General features: G+C 32.5%; 1 protein-coding gene across 1 annotated transcript; it reads right to left on the bottom strand.

Annotated features, from left to right (window-relative positions):
* Positions 1–311: 311 nt before the first annotated feature.
* Positions 312–3,469, bottom strand: LOC120123755 (rust resistance kinase Lr10-like). Its single transcript, XM_039142580.1, has 4 exons — positions 2,638–3,469; positions 1,964–2,097; positions 1,837–1,866; positions 312–1,655 (listed from the first exon to the last, which is right to left on the bottom strand). The coding sequence occupies exons 1-4, from the start codon at positions 3,351–3,353 to the stop codon at positions 517–519; spliced, it is 2,019 nt and encodes a 672-aa protein (XP_038998511.1). The 5' UTR covers positions 3,354–3,469; the 3' UTR covers positions 312–516.
* Positions 3,470–16,601: the final 13,132 nt, after the last annotated feature.

Genomic DNA, 16,601 nt, shown 5'->3' with positions numbered 1-16,601 from the left:
TAGCACTAGAAATCATCTACCAAAAAAAAAGAAGAGAAAAGAAACCATTGTTAAACATTCAAAGAATTTATATTCTGGAAGAAGAAAAACAGAAAAAAGAAAAGAACTTGAAGAAATATTTAAACCCAGAGTTTGAAATCTAATTCCCAAATATTGTATCCGATTTTCAACTCGAAAAGCTCTTTAATGAAAAGAAAGGTTGGACTAACCAGAAGCGGCGGACGCCGGTGAAAGGCCGGCGTGGGAGAGGGGAAGAAGAAACTAGTAAGGAGAATCACTGTAAGAGAAATGTTCAAACGTGGTGGTTTTCGTGTAATGAAAATATGTGATTTTTAGCCCAAAAATATGCTATGGGCGGCTTCAACGGCTTTTTAGGCCCTCTACAGGATGTGGGTTAATTATTTATTTAGGAATCTACGGTGTTTGTTATAGTATATATCCGTGTACATATGCTCCACATATAACATTATACAAGTACATATAAAATGCAAAATAATATAGAGCTGCAAAGCAATCTCAAACCACATTTGATCTGCTGTTTATGGTAATAGAATCCATTGATGCAGTTGGCTCATCATTAGGGCTCTCACCACCGTGAACCTCCGATGATGTGTCAAGAGGAAGTTGATGAAATGGCTTTGGAGGCATTTCAAGTAACTCGTCCTCATTTTCAAGGATCCTCAATACTTTACTCATCGATGGACGATCAGCGGGATGTAATTGTATGCACCAAAAGGCTGTTATTAGCATCTTCCTAACCATTACTTTTTCATCATCAGAAGCATCTCCAAGCTCCATGTCCTCACCTTGATCCAATCGGTCATAAATCCAAGATGGAAAATAGATCTGGCTGGTGTGCTCAGCAAATGCATTCACATTCTTTCTCTTTCCCACCATTTCCATTAGTAACATCCCGAAACTATAAACATCGGCTTTGTATGAAATGCCTCCTAGGTTTTTGTATACCAATTCGGGAGCAATGTATCCTATTGTTCCCCGTGCTGCAGTGAGAGACACGATGCTCTCATCGACTGAATACAATTTAGCAAGACCAAAATCCGAAACTTTTGGATTAAAATTGTGGTCTAGAAGAATATTGTGTGGTTTGATATCAAAATGCAAAATTTGCATGTCACACCCTCGATGCAAGTAGTCGATTCCTCGAGCCACCCCAAGCACAATCTCAAACATCTTTTTCCAGCCCAGAGCGTTCTTATTTTCTTCCGTAAATATGATTTTATCCAAAGATCCATTTGACATGAAGTCGTATACAAGAGCTTGCTTTGATCCCTCCACACAAAATCCAACGAGTTTTGCCACATTAGCATGATGGATTCTCCCAATAGAGGCAACTTCATTTATGAAATCTTGGCCATTACCCTTTGATTTGCCAAGCAATTTCACTGCCACATGATGTCCACTACGAAGCTTTCCTTTAAACACGGAGCCGTAGCCCCCTTCGCCTAATTTTTCTTTGAAGCTTTTTGTCATTTTTCTGATTTGTTTAAAGGAGTATCTAATTGGTGAGAGATTGTGGTTTTGAAGGAATTCTTCAATCTTATCATCAGCTGATAAATGACTTCTTCTCCATTTGTAGATAACAAGCACAACCAAACAAAGTATTCCAGGCAAGGTCCTCAGCGTGATGAGTCCAACTTTTTTTAACGGAAAAAGACATAATGGAAAACATTAGTACTTTATGAGATCAACACAGTAAATGTCTTGCTAAGATAACTACTCCTTTAAAAGAAAGGTAAAATTGAATGCATTGGTAAAATCTGATCAATATAAAGTTACCCATTATGTGAAAATATAGCAGAACTAAAGCTAATTTACCTGTTACTCCAACACATAAAACGCTAGCAACTGCAGAATAATGCCATTAAAAAAGAAATTTATTTCAATATGAGGAAGCAAAAGTGTAAATTGATCAATAACGATGAAATCTGCCAATTGAACATACGGTGAGATGGATCTGCAGATGGGGATACATGGGGGCCATTGAACAAGTAATGCACGAAGCTATCCACATAGTTTTCCAAGGCATATTGCAAGGCATATGGCAAGGAATATGGCAAGGCTTGCAAGAATTGTAACCTAGATTACATTTAAATATTAGTGTAAATTACTAAAAAAAAACCCAACAAAATAGACAATATCTGAGTGACATAATTGACACAACAATAAGTATTAAAAGGTAAGAGGAAGCAAATGGATATAAATTTGGGTAAACTACACCATTCACTATTGAACTTTACTCTCTCTCCTATTTCACTCACTCAATTTTTTAATTTAGTCATTAAATTTTCAAATTATTCTTGTTTTGGTCACTACAAATTGCTTTATTATTATTATTTCATTGCATTTTTATATATTATTATATATAAAAATAATTTAAAATAAACTTAAAAAGATTTAAAATAATCACCGCCTCTTCTCGTCACCGTTGATTACTTTCGACTTTTGGAATCAATAGTCATCTATGACCGTTGGCATTTCAATTTTCTCACTTTTGACCGGATTCAGAGCATGTTTCGATAAAGTAGAGGTGAGTCAAACTAAACAAAAGGCAGAGGCAAATGCTTTAAACAAAAAATGTAAAGTTAATGATGATTACTAAAACACTGAGAAACTTACACGTCTTGAAATGAAACTTGGTTGCTGGCGCAATACTCCTTCAAGTCGTCCTCCGTCATCCAGTCAATAAAGACTCCTTCAGATAGCTTATTGTAGATATCCAGCGTAGACATGCCTGAGATATTATTAACCCCAATTGGAAACTCCGCTTCCACGGTGCAGGATTGACTGAAATCAGACTTTGGGGTTCTTATGTCTAAAAAGTAGAAATAGGAAGAGGCATTGGAGTTGATCCTACAACGGGATGCTGAAATATAGAGAGCTGACTCTATAGGTTTCGTGCAATTCACAACATACATAAGGCTAATATTATAATCAAAATAATTCAATTGAACTGGGTTTTCACAGAGAGAAAAATAAGAATATGCGGAAGAGAGAGGAAGGGAGTTGCAATCATCCATGTCGAGGCCGGCATCAACCACTCGCATCGTATGATTCTCATAAAAGATTTCTTCCACTGAGAATTTCCTCTCTCTCAAAACCAAAGTGGTGCGGTTATTTTTCTCACACTCAAGTTCATACCTACGGTCACCACAGTGAGGAGGTTGGTTTTTCAATCGGAGTGGGTAACTGATATTCAAGCTTCCACAAAAAACAGACCCACAATCCTGGTTTAGATGCCTGGCGAGGCAAGCACCAGGAAATACAAATACAACTAAAGCAAAAGCGGCCATTAGCTGACCCAACCATGGCAGCTTTGCTTTTAATTCTGGCATGCTAAAATACAACAACAACAGTTGAGGATTAACAATGGAGTTTTCCACTAAATCCAGCCAAACATATAGCAAGCTGGTGGGTTAGAAGACTTTGGCTAAGAAGACTTTGGCTAAGAAGACTTGGACATTATCTTTCGATAAATACACTCTTATACTTACCTCATATTAATAAACAAAAAAATAGGGTTAACAAATTAAACGACGTGATATTTTGATTTAATCACAAATTTGATACTTATTATTTATATATTCTTTCAATTTAGTTACACTTTTAAATAAATTCAATTGGAAGTCGCTACTTCTATAATACAACAGTAACAATGATATCAATAGGATTAAAACTTAATCAAATACCATACTTTATTACTCCCTTAAAAGTTAAAACACATATTTTCACTGATTCATGCAATTGGTTTTTGTTGACGGTACTCCAATACATATAAAGCATTTTTAACATTTCTAAAATTGAGACCATAAGTATACCTAGTACTCCAATACATAATACAATCTCATTTATTTTGTTGACGGTGTCCACCCTGAAAATTTATTGTGCTCATCTTAAAATTTGAGTTTTCTTCGATTATGATATATTTTATTGACAGTGTCCACTTTAAAATTTTATTTATGCCTGCCTCGTTAAAAGATTTCATATCGTTAACGTATATGTGTCTACCCTTAAAAATATTTCTGGATCCGCTACTAACAGTACATAATAAAATCCTCAATATATATTAGGACCAATGAGTCAAACAATCAAAACAACAGTGTATTAGCAATGATTCTTAATGTTTTATTGTTAGTGAGAATAAATTTCAATACTTCTTATTTGAACGAAAAATCGTAGTTAATATAAGGGTAACATTAGTAAATTTAAAAATATTTTATAGGTTCCTTAATTTTTTATTATATTTTTTATTTTTATAATTTAATCTTTTAATTTTTTTCAATTTTATTTTTTATCTTTATAATTGAGGTTCCTAATTTTTTTAATTATACTTTTTACTTTTTATCCCTTAATTTTTTCAATTTCATTTTTTTACATTTATAATTGACGACTCTAAATTTTTCAATCCTACATTGTACCTTTATAATTGAGCTCATATTTTTTCAATCTCACTTTTACCTTTATAATTGAGCCCCTAATTTTTTAATCTCATTTTTTACCTTTATAATTGATGCCTCTAATTTTTTTAATCTCATCTTCTACTTATATAATTTAGTTCCCTAATTTTTTCAATCTCACTTTTTTCCTTTAAAACTGAGACCCCTAATTTTTTTTAATCTCACTTTTTACCTTTAAAATTGAGGCCCCTAATTTTTTTAATCTCACTTTTTACCTTTATAATTGAAGCCCTAATTTTTTTAATTAAACTTTTTTACTTTAATAGTTTAAGCCCCTATTTTAATCATTTTTCTATGATTTATTAATATATTATTAAATTATTTGTTCAAAATAATATACTTTTGTTTTATAAGAGTCTATCTTTTAATTTCCCTTAGGGGCCGAAAATGTCCGAGACAGATATGTGAACATATATGTATTAATAATAAAAAAAATTCATACTAGACGAACACAAATAAAATTTTAAGGTGAATGCCATCAAAAAAATGAACAATTAACCTAAAGAAATTTAGATTTTAGGGTGGGTATATACCCACTCTGAAGAGGACAAACATTTTAACTAATGTTTCTTTGTAGAAGAGACGAAGACATACAAAAATATAAGAGTTTATGAGGAGAAGAAAATAGTTAAGATTCTTTCTTTCCGTCGTGGTTAAGAGATATTTATAATGATATTTTTTTATGGTGTTAGACATAGAATAATTACAGTCCCTCTAGATCATTAGGCTAAATAGATTTAATTATCATATCTTAAATTTCGTTTAAATAGATCATGTGTACCTATCAAAATTATTGTATGTAAACTATAGTAGCTTCAAAACTCAAAATCTATTTGAAAATTTCTTCGTGAAGTTTCATCCAAAATTAAAGTTAGGATAACTTACATGTTTAATATCTAAACTATAAACTTTAATCTGTTTTAGTATTTAAATTTTTATTTTTTAAAAGCATACATAAATTTACGTGTTTAGTATCTAAACTATCAGTTTTGACCACTTTAAAATATAAAATAAAAATAGAAGGTGGTTGGACGCCACCATCGACCGTTGTAGATGGTGACTTTTTGGTCACAAATTTCACGAATCATTTCATCTCGACATCCTGAGTTTGAATCCGACCTCTATTATGTCGGAACTTGCTTCGAAGTCTACGAATTGGAGACCAAAAGTAAGGAAGTCGAAATATTTCACTCGAGATTCATGAGTTTTGGGATATTTTTTCGGTGAAACAACCACTAGATTCGAACTTAGGAGGTCAAGGCGAACCGACCCATGAAATTTGAGACTTAAAAGTCCATCGTCTATGGCGGCCAACGACGACCGACGGTGGCATCTGATCACCTTTTATTTTTATTTTATTTTTAAAATTATTTTTATATTAAATAATAATAAAAAATCACATCATATGAAAATAATAATAAACTAATTTAAAGAAATTAAAACATGAGTAATTCAAAAGTTTATTAAGTAAAATAAAAAAAATAAAAGTATATTAAGTAAAATAGGAAAAAATGGTAAAATTGAATGAAAAAATGGATAAGAACCAGAAAATACAAGTAGAAATAAAGCAAAAGCGGGCCACCAGGTGACCAAACAATAGCGGTTTTGGCATGTTACAATAATGTCCACCAGAGAAGACTTTGACGAGTGATGTGGCCTGCCGGAAGTAAGCGGGTCCAACGGGGCAGTAGTTTTCGAAAATTTATTATCTTCCAATAAAAAATGGGAAAATTACACGTTTAGTAACTTAATTATCATCTTTTGTTTTGTTTTAGTAATTCATTTATTTTTTTAAAAATCTATGTTTAACATTTAGTTTTGGTTTCATTTTGGCCACCCGTTGTTAAAAATTAACTTTAATGTTGACATGTCACCATAAGATAATGTTATATCATCTTTGAAAGAAAAAGTGCCACATCAATAATTATGTTAATTTTTTTAACAGCAAGAATCAAAATAAAAATTGAAACATAACATAAGGTATAATTCATAAAGAATAGTTAAGTGACTAAAACATAACAAAAGTAATAGTTGGAGTACTAAAAGTGTAGTTTAGCCAAAAAAATATTATGGTCGATTCGATTGCCCAACATATGGTTTGTAAACTACGTTCGATGGAAGTCAAAGAAGCCGATTCTTCTTTAAAAGACAAAATTATTTAAGTGGTTGAGATGAGAGAAGGAGACCTCTTCAATTCGATCCTTCTTTTCCATGGTTTGACTCATTCAATAGCCCAACTAGAGATGTCAAGTTGAGTTGAATTTTTTATTAACTCGATCGGTGCCGAAAAATATATATTATTAACCCAAATTTGATTTGATCTGAAAATTATATATTCTCTACTTGATCCAATTCAAAAAATATATACCTTCCATCCGAATCTGATCCGACTTGAATTTTTAAAATATAATTTTGATTCGACTTGATCCAACCTAATATAAAATAAGAATTTAATTAAAAAACAATAGACAGAGGGTTAATATAATAATTATTTATAAATTTATTTGAAGAAATTATATTATTACCCCGGTTAGATCAGATTGGAATTTTTTCACAGCCCACCCGAACCTGATCCAACTTCACTTCTAAAAAATATAATCCTGACTTGATCCGAACTTAGTTTTTTTTTTTTTTTTAAATCAGATCTCATCAAATTAGGTCGAAGTCTGTCAGTTTCGAATTAAATTGTTGTCCCTAAACCGTAAGCTACTATTCAGTCTAATGTATGCATGAGGTTAGAAGAGATTCAACCGTTAATGTTATAGATTTTTTATTTATTCATCAAGTGTTCAATGTGAAATTTATTTAAGATTACCCTTCACAAAACTTATAAAATTCAATTCGATTCGATAATTCAAAATTTTTAAATTTTTAAATAATTGTAAGAATACTATGATTAGCATATCTGATTAGTTCAGCAGCAAATATACATTAAAAAAATGTTGATATATTTTTGAAGAACAATAGCTAATTGTGGTTGATAGGTATTTATAGTGGCATTAGCTAAAGCTATCAAACATAAGATAATTAGGATTACTCGTAAGTCAGCATGCCAGATAGATTTTATTATCAGATCTTGAATTTCGATTAGATAAATTACGTGTACATATCAAAAGTCTCGTATATAAACTATAGCCGGTTCAAAACTTAGAAACTATAACACTCCTGTTGAGGCCTGCATCAACCACTTTCATTGAACCATTTTCATAAAAGATTTCCGGTACAGAGAATTTACCTTCTTCCAAAACAACAGTGGTGCGGTTGTTTTGATCACACTCTCAAGTTCATACCTATGGTCACCACACCATAGAAAAAATGCATAAAAAATGTTGATATAATTTTGAAGAACCTGCTTCAATGTTTATCCATCATCGAATCTCCTTCAAGTAGTACTCCGGCCTCCATTCAAGAAAGACACCTTGAGATAGCTTATTGTAGATAGCCAGCGTAGACATGCCCGAGATATTATGAACCCGAATTGGAACCTCCGCTTCCAAAGTGAAGGATTGACTTAAATCAGACGGCGGGGTTCTTATGTCTAAAAAGTAGAAATAGGAAGAGGCATTGGAGTTGACCCTACAACGAGATGCTGAAATATAGAGAGCTGACTCTATAGGTTTCGTGCAATTCACAACATACATAAGGCTAAGATTATCATAAGGATACAATTGAATCGGTTTTTCACAGTAAGAATAATAATAATATGCAGAACTGAGAGGGAGGGAGTTGCAATCATCCATGTCGAGGCCCGCATCAACCACTAGCATCGTGTAATTTTCATAAAATATTTCTTCGACTAAGAATTTCCCCCCTCTCAAAACCAAAGTGGTGCGGTTATTTTTGTCACACTCAACTTCATACCTACGGTGACCACAGTGAGGAGGTTGGTTTTTCAACCGGAATGGGGAACTGATATTCAAGCTTCCACAAAAAACAGACCCACAATCCTGATTTACATGCCTGGCGAGGCAAGCACCAGGAAATACAAATACAACTAAAGCAAAAGCGGCCATTACCTGACCCAACCATGGCAGCTTTGCTTTTAATTCTGGCATGCTAAAATACAACAACAACAATTGAGGATTAACAATGGAGTTTTCCACTAAATCCAGCCAAACATATAGCAAGCTGGTGGTTTAGAAGACTTTGGCTAAGAAGACTTGAACCGACTATCTTTCGATAAATACTCTCTTATACTTATCTCATATTAATAAAAAAATAGGGTTAACTATAGTTAACGGTTAACGAATTAAGTTTTGTGATATTTTGGTATATTCATAAATTTGGTCCCTATTATTTATATATTCTTTCATAAATATTATGAAAATGACACGTGACATCATTTGATTGGATGATTAAATTTATTTTAATCATTTAAATGTAAGACTAAATTGAGAGAATATGTAAATAACATGGATTAAATGTATGGTTATACAAAAATATTTAACGACATTTAACTCGTGGTGACCACATCTTAATTAAATAAAAACGAAATCAATGAGAAAAAATTGAAAAAACACAAAACTAAGTGATCAATCATGTAGTTAACCCAAGAAAATATTAAAACATATATGTTTATAAATCTAATTGGCCGAGTAATAAAAAACTGGATAAATTATGTGTTTACTACCTAAATGATTAATTTTGGTTCGTTTTCGTACCTAAACTTTCTATTTTTTCCCTCTAAAAACCATACCTAAAGTTTAATTGTTTTTGTTTCATTTTAGTACTCATTGTTAAAAACTTCAGTTTTTGTTTCATTTTAGTACCATACAATTAAAAACTTTAGTTTTTTGTTTCATTTTAGTACTCGTTCAAAATTAAAAGTTAAATTTTGAAAAAATTAAAAGTTTAGATACTAAAACAGATCAAAATTGATAGTTTAAATACTGTACATGTAATTTGCCGAAGATTTTATTATCAACTTGCTGGAAAATGGAAATTGCAGGAAATAGAAGAAGACTCGTTGGACTAGGAAATTTCGAGGTAGGGTGAAGTTAGAAGTGAGGAGGACCAAAGGGACAGTACTTTTCTGAATTTAATACTTTTCAGATTCTTTTTATCTTCATTTAACGTCACTATTATCATTCAATAGCTTAACATATACGTTACAAGCTACATTTAGCTTAACATATATATCATTTTTTTTAAAGGTACAATTATTATTTTTTGGTTAAGATAAAATAATTACAAAGTATTATATATTTTAAATACTCTCCATCATTTCATAATGAACGTTCAATCACCTTATTATAATCGCTGGTGTTCGAACTCGTGGCTTCTAGAAACAATAACAATTCATTTAGTCACTCAGATAAGTTAATTCGTGCTAGAGATGCAATTATTTTAAAATAACTTAAAAGGCTTTGGTTTAATAGTAAAATTCAATACATAATACAATCTCATTGATAATGTCCACTTTAAAATTTTATTTATGCCTACCTCGTTAAAAGATTTCATATCGTTAACGTATATGTGTCCACCCTTAAAAATATTTCTGTATCCGCTACTAACCTTACATAATACAATCTGCAGTATATTTAGGACCAATGAGTCAAACAATCAAAACAACAGTGTATTAGCAATGATTCTTAATGTTTTATTGTTAGTGAGAATAAATTTCAATACTTCTTATTTGAACGAAAAAGCGCAGTTAATATAAGGGTAACATTAGTAAATTTAAAAATATTTTATAGGTTCCTTATATTTTTTATTTTTATAATTTAATCTTTTAATTTTTTTCAATTTTATTTTTTATCTTTATAATTGAGGTCCCTAATTTTTTTAATTCTACTTTTTACTTTTTATCCCTTAATTTTTTCAATATCATTTTTTTACATTTATAATTGACGACTCTAAGTTTTTCAATCCTACTTTGTACCTTTATAATTGAGCTCATATTTTTTTCAATCTCACTTTTACCTTTATAATTGAGCCCCTAATTTTTTAATCTCATTGTTTACCTTTATAATTGATGTCTCTAATTTTTTTAATCTCATCTTTTACTTATATAATTTAGTTCCTTAATTTTTTCATTTACCTTTAAAACTGAGACCCCTAATTTTTTTTAATCTCACGTTTTACCTTTAAAATTGAGGCTCCTAATTTTTTTAATCTCACTTTTTACCTTTATAATTGAAGCCCTAATTTTTTTAATCAAACTTTTTACTTTAATAGTTTAAGCCCCTATTTTAATCATTTTCTATGATTTATTAATATATTATTAAATTATTTGTTCAAAATAATATACTTTTGTTTTATAAGAGTCTATCTTTTAATTTCCCTCGGGGGCTAAAAATGTCCGAGACGAATATGTGAACATATATGTATTAATAATAATAAAATTCATACTAGACGAACACAAATAAAATTTTAGGGTGAATGTCATCAATAAAATGAACAATTAACTTAAAGAAATTTAGATTTTAGGGTGGGTATATACCCACTCTGGAGAGGACAAACATTTTAACTAACAACCCCTAAGTGATCAATCATGGAGTTAACCCAAGAAAATATTAAAACATATATGTTTATAATCTAATTGGTCGAGTAATAAAAAACTGGATAAATTATGCGTTTACTACCTAAATGATCAATTTTGGTTCGTTTTAGTACCTAAACTTTCTATTTTTTCTCATAAAACCATACCTAAAATTTAGTTGTTTTTGTTTCATTTTAGTACTCATCTTTAAAAACTTCAGTTTTTGTTTCATTTTATTTTCATGCCATTAAAAATTTAGTTTTTGTTTCATTTTATTACCCATTCAAAATTAGACGTCAAGTTTTTAAAATTTCGAAAGTTTAGATACTAAAATGGATCAAAATTATTAGTTTAGATAAGATTTTATTATCAACTTGCTGGAAATTGCAGGAAATAGAAGAAGATTCGTTGGACTAGGAAATTTCGAGGTAGGGTGAAGTTAGAAGTGAGGAGGACCAAAGGGACAATACTTTTCTCAATTTAAGACTTTTCTAATTCTTTTTTGTTTTATTTCTCGTTGCGATTTTCATTTCGTGTTGCGAAAGTAAACTATTTCTTCTTCTGCAAATTGAAACTTGAATGGATTGCATTACTCCAACCAATAGACAAAACAAAGACAAATACTAACTTCAGGGTATTAAAGAATACACAGTTTAGCAGAATTGGCAGCAACCGAACAAATTTACTTTCAACCAAAAGACAAAACAAAGACAAATACTATTTCACAGTGTTAAAGAATACACCGTTTAGCAGAATTGGCAGCAACCGAATAAATTTACTTCAACCAAAAGACAAAACAAAAGACAAATACTAACTTCATAGTGTTAAAGAATAAACAGTTTAGAAGAATTGGCAGCAACCGAATAAATTTACTTCAACCAAAAGACAAAACAAAAGATAAATACTAACTTCATAGTGTTAAAGAATAAACAGTTTAGCAGTATTGGCAGCAACCGAATAAATTTACTAAGCAATCTAAGTGAAATGGTTAATCTAAGTGAAATTACGAGTAAATTTATCATCAAGTTAAATATAGAAAATCTTAAACTTACCTCGTTGCGTAGAGTATGAACCTCATTCTGCAACGAGACTATCATCTCACGTAGAGCGGCAACCTCACCACGTAAAGTAGACACCTCCACACGCCATGCACTATCGTTATCGCGTAGAGTACCGATCTCCTCACGCAAGGCATTGACCTCATCACGTAACTCCCTTGACTCATCCCGTGGAGGTGGAGGTGGAGAACAGGGAGATAGAAGTCGTGGCATCTTTGCCGGTCGCCTATCATGAGGTGATGGTGGAGAAGAGGCTCGATGATGTGATGGGATAGGTGATGACTCTCGTTCTAGAGGTGTATAGTCAGGTCGATCAGGTGATGGCTCTGGGTGAGGTGATGGCTCTCGAAGTGGAGGAAGTGGATGTTGCTCATCATCCGTGCCATAAAAAAAACTCTGACTAGCTTGCCACCAATCAGTGGCAAGCTCATCCTCTGTGGGTGTCAGTCTTTGTAATGAAATGTTGGCCTCCTAACAATATAAAAACTCAAACAAAGTTAAACGTCTACTATTAATAACTTGTTTATATATGAAGGTATTTGTGTTAACTTACATTATTTATTGTCGCATATGGTATTAAGTCTTCCCAATCCAACAGACTTTTCCTCTTCCAGGAAATAGCCCTGGGAATATCATTTGACGTTTTTATTGCATATGTCCGCATGCTGGGGAAAGCCTCGAATATCCAAATCTACAAACAATATAATAACAAACATTAGTAATTGTTAAATAATTAATTATAATTTTGGAAACATTATATAGAAATTCTTACCTTAAAGGCCCAAACAAAGCCTGACAAAGTGTATTTCGACCCATCGCCACGCAAACTTTTGCGGTCATCAAAGGCAGACGACAACTTAGTCCATGTAGCTTTCCATATATACGAACCCCATGGAAACAGATTCCATGCATTCAGGTCCTCTACCAATAATATTAGCTCTCGAGGAATAGGTTGTATGGCCTCTCTGCCTAAAAAGCCGGCATACAAAAGTAGTAGAAGGCATACTCGGATAACATCGACGTCATCCATCCGAGTGAAACCATCTTTCTTATTAAACAATTTCTTCAGGTCGTCGACGTGTAGGTTCGGCTTCTCCATTGACTCATCCGGAAAAACCCGGGATAACCATGATGGGCGGGCGATATGACGAGTGTACTGGCCTACATCATCGTGTCCGAATCGTAGACCAGTGATTAAGCAGAACTCCTTCCGCCCAAAACAAGTATACGCTGGTGGAAAATGAAACCATATCTCTTCCTCACCACGTTGTATACTGTCGGGTAGATTTGATGTCATGGTCTGAAGCCACAAATGGGTCAAATTAGCATCTCCACCCGGATGCTGTACTCTCAGCCATGGCCCGAAGCAGGTTTCCTCAAACAATTTTCTTTGTGCAGGTGAAAGCTTCGAAGCAATTGTAGTGGCTAGGCTAACTTTATTCCTTAATGTCAATGAAGCCGAAAAAAATTTCTACAAAAACAATAAACATACCAAGTTAGATATACCAAAAACTACACTGTGAAGATATACCAAAAACAATAAACATAAAGAGTAGTAGTTTATTCTTGAAACTAAAATTTGCAACATTGTTTTGTCTTTTGGTTGAAATGAAAATCGCAACGAGAGAATGACTATCGCAACGCGGAAATGAAAATCGCAACGAGAGAATCGCAACACGAAATGAAAATCGCAACGCGAAATGAAAATCGCAATGCGATTTTGGTTTCGCGTTGCGATTCTCTCGTTGCGATTTTCATTTCGCGTTGCGATTTTATCATTGCGATTTTCATTTCTCTCGTTGCAGATAGTCATTTTCGCGTTGCGATTTTCATTTCTCTTGTTGCGATTCTTCTGCAAATTGAAACTTGAATGGATTGCATTACTTCAACCAAAAGACAAAACAAAGACAAAGACAAATACTAACTTGAAAATCGCAACGCGAAATTAAAATCGCAATGCGATTTTGGTTTCTCGTTGCACAGGGTTAAAGACTAAACAATTTAGCAGTATATCTATTATTGAAATTACCAGTAAACTTATCATCAGTTTCAATATGAAAAACCTAAAATAATGCAAAAATTTCAAAATAAAAATAATTAAAAAAACTAACCCTCGGAGGTTGATTTTCTATTTCTGAATGATTGTGAGGGATTTCTGACCGTGAATGGTTGTGAGGGATTTCGCCGGAGATGGGGACGGAAATCTTCGGAGATGGGGACGGATTTCGCCGTAGAGAGTGAGAGATGGAGATAGAACTGAGTTGTGATTTTAGGTTTTAGGTTATGAGTTGCGATTACGGGATTTTCTCTTAATATTCGTGTTTGGAATTTCAAAATAAAATACATTAAAAAATGTTGATATAGTTTTGAAGAACCTGCTTATTCATCGAGTTTCCAACACGTATCAAAATTAAGACCATAAGTATACGATATACCCGGTACTCCAATACATAAGCTACAATCCTTATCTATAAAAATACAAATTAAAAACAAAACAAAAGATAAATCAATATTACAAAGGATTATCAACAGAGTTGGTTCAAGTAATAAGCAGTTTGATATCGCTTAAATAAGATTTTATGTTCGAGTCCTTTTGTATGTAGAAAATCTCCGCTGGGAGACTCACCCACCAAAGTCAGGTGTACGAGTTGGGTCAGTCCAGATTAATCAAGACGAAACCTTGAAACTAGACGGCAACAAAAAAAAATCATACAGTAATCAATTTCGACTGATGTGTTTTATTGTTGGGAGGAACAAATGAGTTTCGTAGACACTTGACGATTCAATTCTTTTGGTCAAGAAGGAGAGCCACAGTTAGAACAGGAGCGATAGTTGACCGGTGTTTCTTTGTTGGGGGAAATGAAGACATAAAGAAAAATATAAGGGTGAAAGAGGAGAAGAAAGCAGTCAGCGACACTTCTCTTAATTGCGATTGATAGGTATTTATAGTGACATTAGCTAATGTTGTCAAACATAAGATAATTACGATTACTCGTAAGTTATTATGTCAGATAGATTTTATTTTCAGATTTTGAATTTCGATTAGATAAATTACGTGAACATATCAAAAGTCTCGTATATAAACTATAGCCGGTTCAAAACTTAGAAACTACAACACTCCTGCTGAGGCCTGCATCAACCACTTTCATTGAACCATTTTCATAAAAGATTTCCAGTACAGAGAATTTGCCTTCTTCAAAAAAAACAGTGGCGCGGTTGTTTTGATCACACACTCAAGTTCATACCTATGGTCACCACATCGGCGAGGTTGATCTTTTAATCTTAATGGATAACTGATATTCAAGCTTCCACAGAAAACAGACCCACAATCATGATTTCTATGCCTAGCGAGACAAGCACCAGGAAATACACATAATACAAAGACTAATAATAAATTTTAATTTAACCCTTATGATTAGCGAAAATATAATTTTTTTTACCCACAACATAATTTTCATATAATTTATTTGTTTATGACATGCATATTGATCTCCAACGATATGCTTATCTTTCGAAACAAAGTATATTAGGCATGTGCTTGATCTTGACTTAATTTCTAAAGTAAAATACGTTTTTTTATAAATAGGAGTAAATAATAAATATTATTTATTTAAAGACTCTTGGTGGCGTTTGGTTCGCTGGAATGTTTATGAGAGAATTTGAATCTGTGAAGGAATTGAAATCTGTCAGGAATTAGAATCTGAATCTGAAACCTGTTTGGTTGGCAGGAAATTGAATTGGAATTCAATTCCATATTCTGTTTGGTTCGCAGACATGTCAGATGAATTTGATTTCAGTAATGTAAAATGACAGAATTACCCTTCTTCTTTTTTTGCTTTATTTTAGTTTGTTTTATAACTTACATGTAGCAATATATTATAAAAAAATAAAAAATATTAAATTTTCATTTTATTGATTCATTATTCATTTCAATAAATTATAAAAATCATGCTAATAAACATCATAAGTTAAAATCATCGTAATTAGGGATGGTCATTGGTCGGGTTTTTGGTCCACCCGACCCCACCCGATAACAAGGGAACCTCCACCCGAGACCCGATCCAACTCGACCAAAATAAAGTTTCACCCGAGCCGACCCGAATATATGAATTAGAAACCTAACCCGACACGAAATAATAAAAAAATATTTTTATTCAATAAAAATAGTGACTTAAAAAACCCTAAACCCTAAACCCGACCCAAACCCTAAACCCGACCCGAATATCACACTTAAAAAACTCGACTCGACCTGACCCGAACCCGATTTTTTTTTTTAAAAATCCGACCGATCCCGAAATTTTTTAAAAAAACCCGACCCGAATATCACACTTAAAAAAACCCGACCCAAACCCGCATTTTTTAAAAAAAATATGACCCGATCCCGATTTTTTTTTAAAAAAAATCCGACCCGAATACCAAAAGATTGATGAGGGTAGTATGGTCAAATTTCACATTCCCTCCTCCAAAGGATTTCAATTCCATCATGTTATGGATGAAATTTACTTTCCCTCATTTGATGGAATTGAATTTCAATTCTCCTTCTGAAAACTTGAACCAAACATGAAAAAGTGGTGGAATTGTGTGCTC

The sequence above is a fragment of the Hibiscus syriacus genome, unplaced genomic scaffold, assembly GCF_006381635.1.
Source record: "Hibiscus syriacus cultivar Baekdansim isolate YM2019G1 unplaced genomic scaffold, ASM638163v2 tig00110403_pilon, whole genome shotgun sequence".
NCBI lineage: Eukaryota > Viridiplantae > Streptophyta > Magnoliopsida > Malvales > Malvaceae > Hibiscus > Hibiscus syriacus.
The sequence above is the reverse complement of the archived record's forward strand: the minus strand, read 5'-3'. Positions and strand labels throughout refer to the sequence as shown.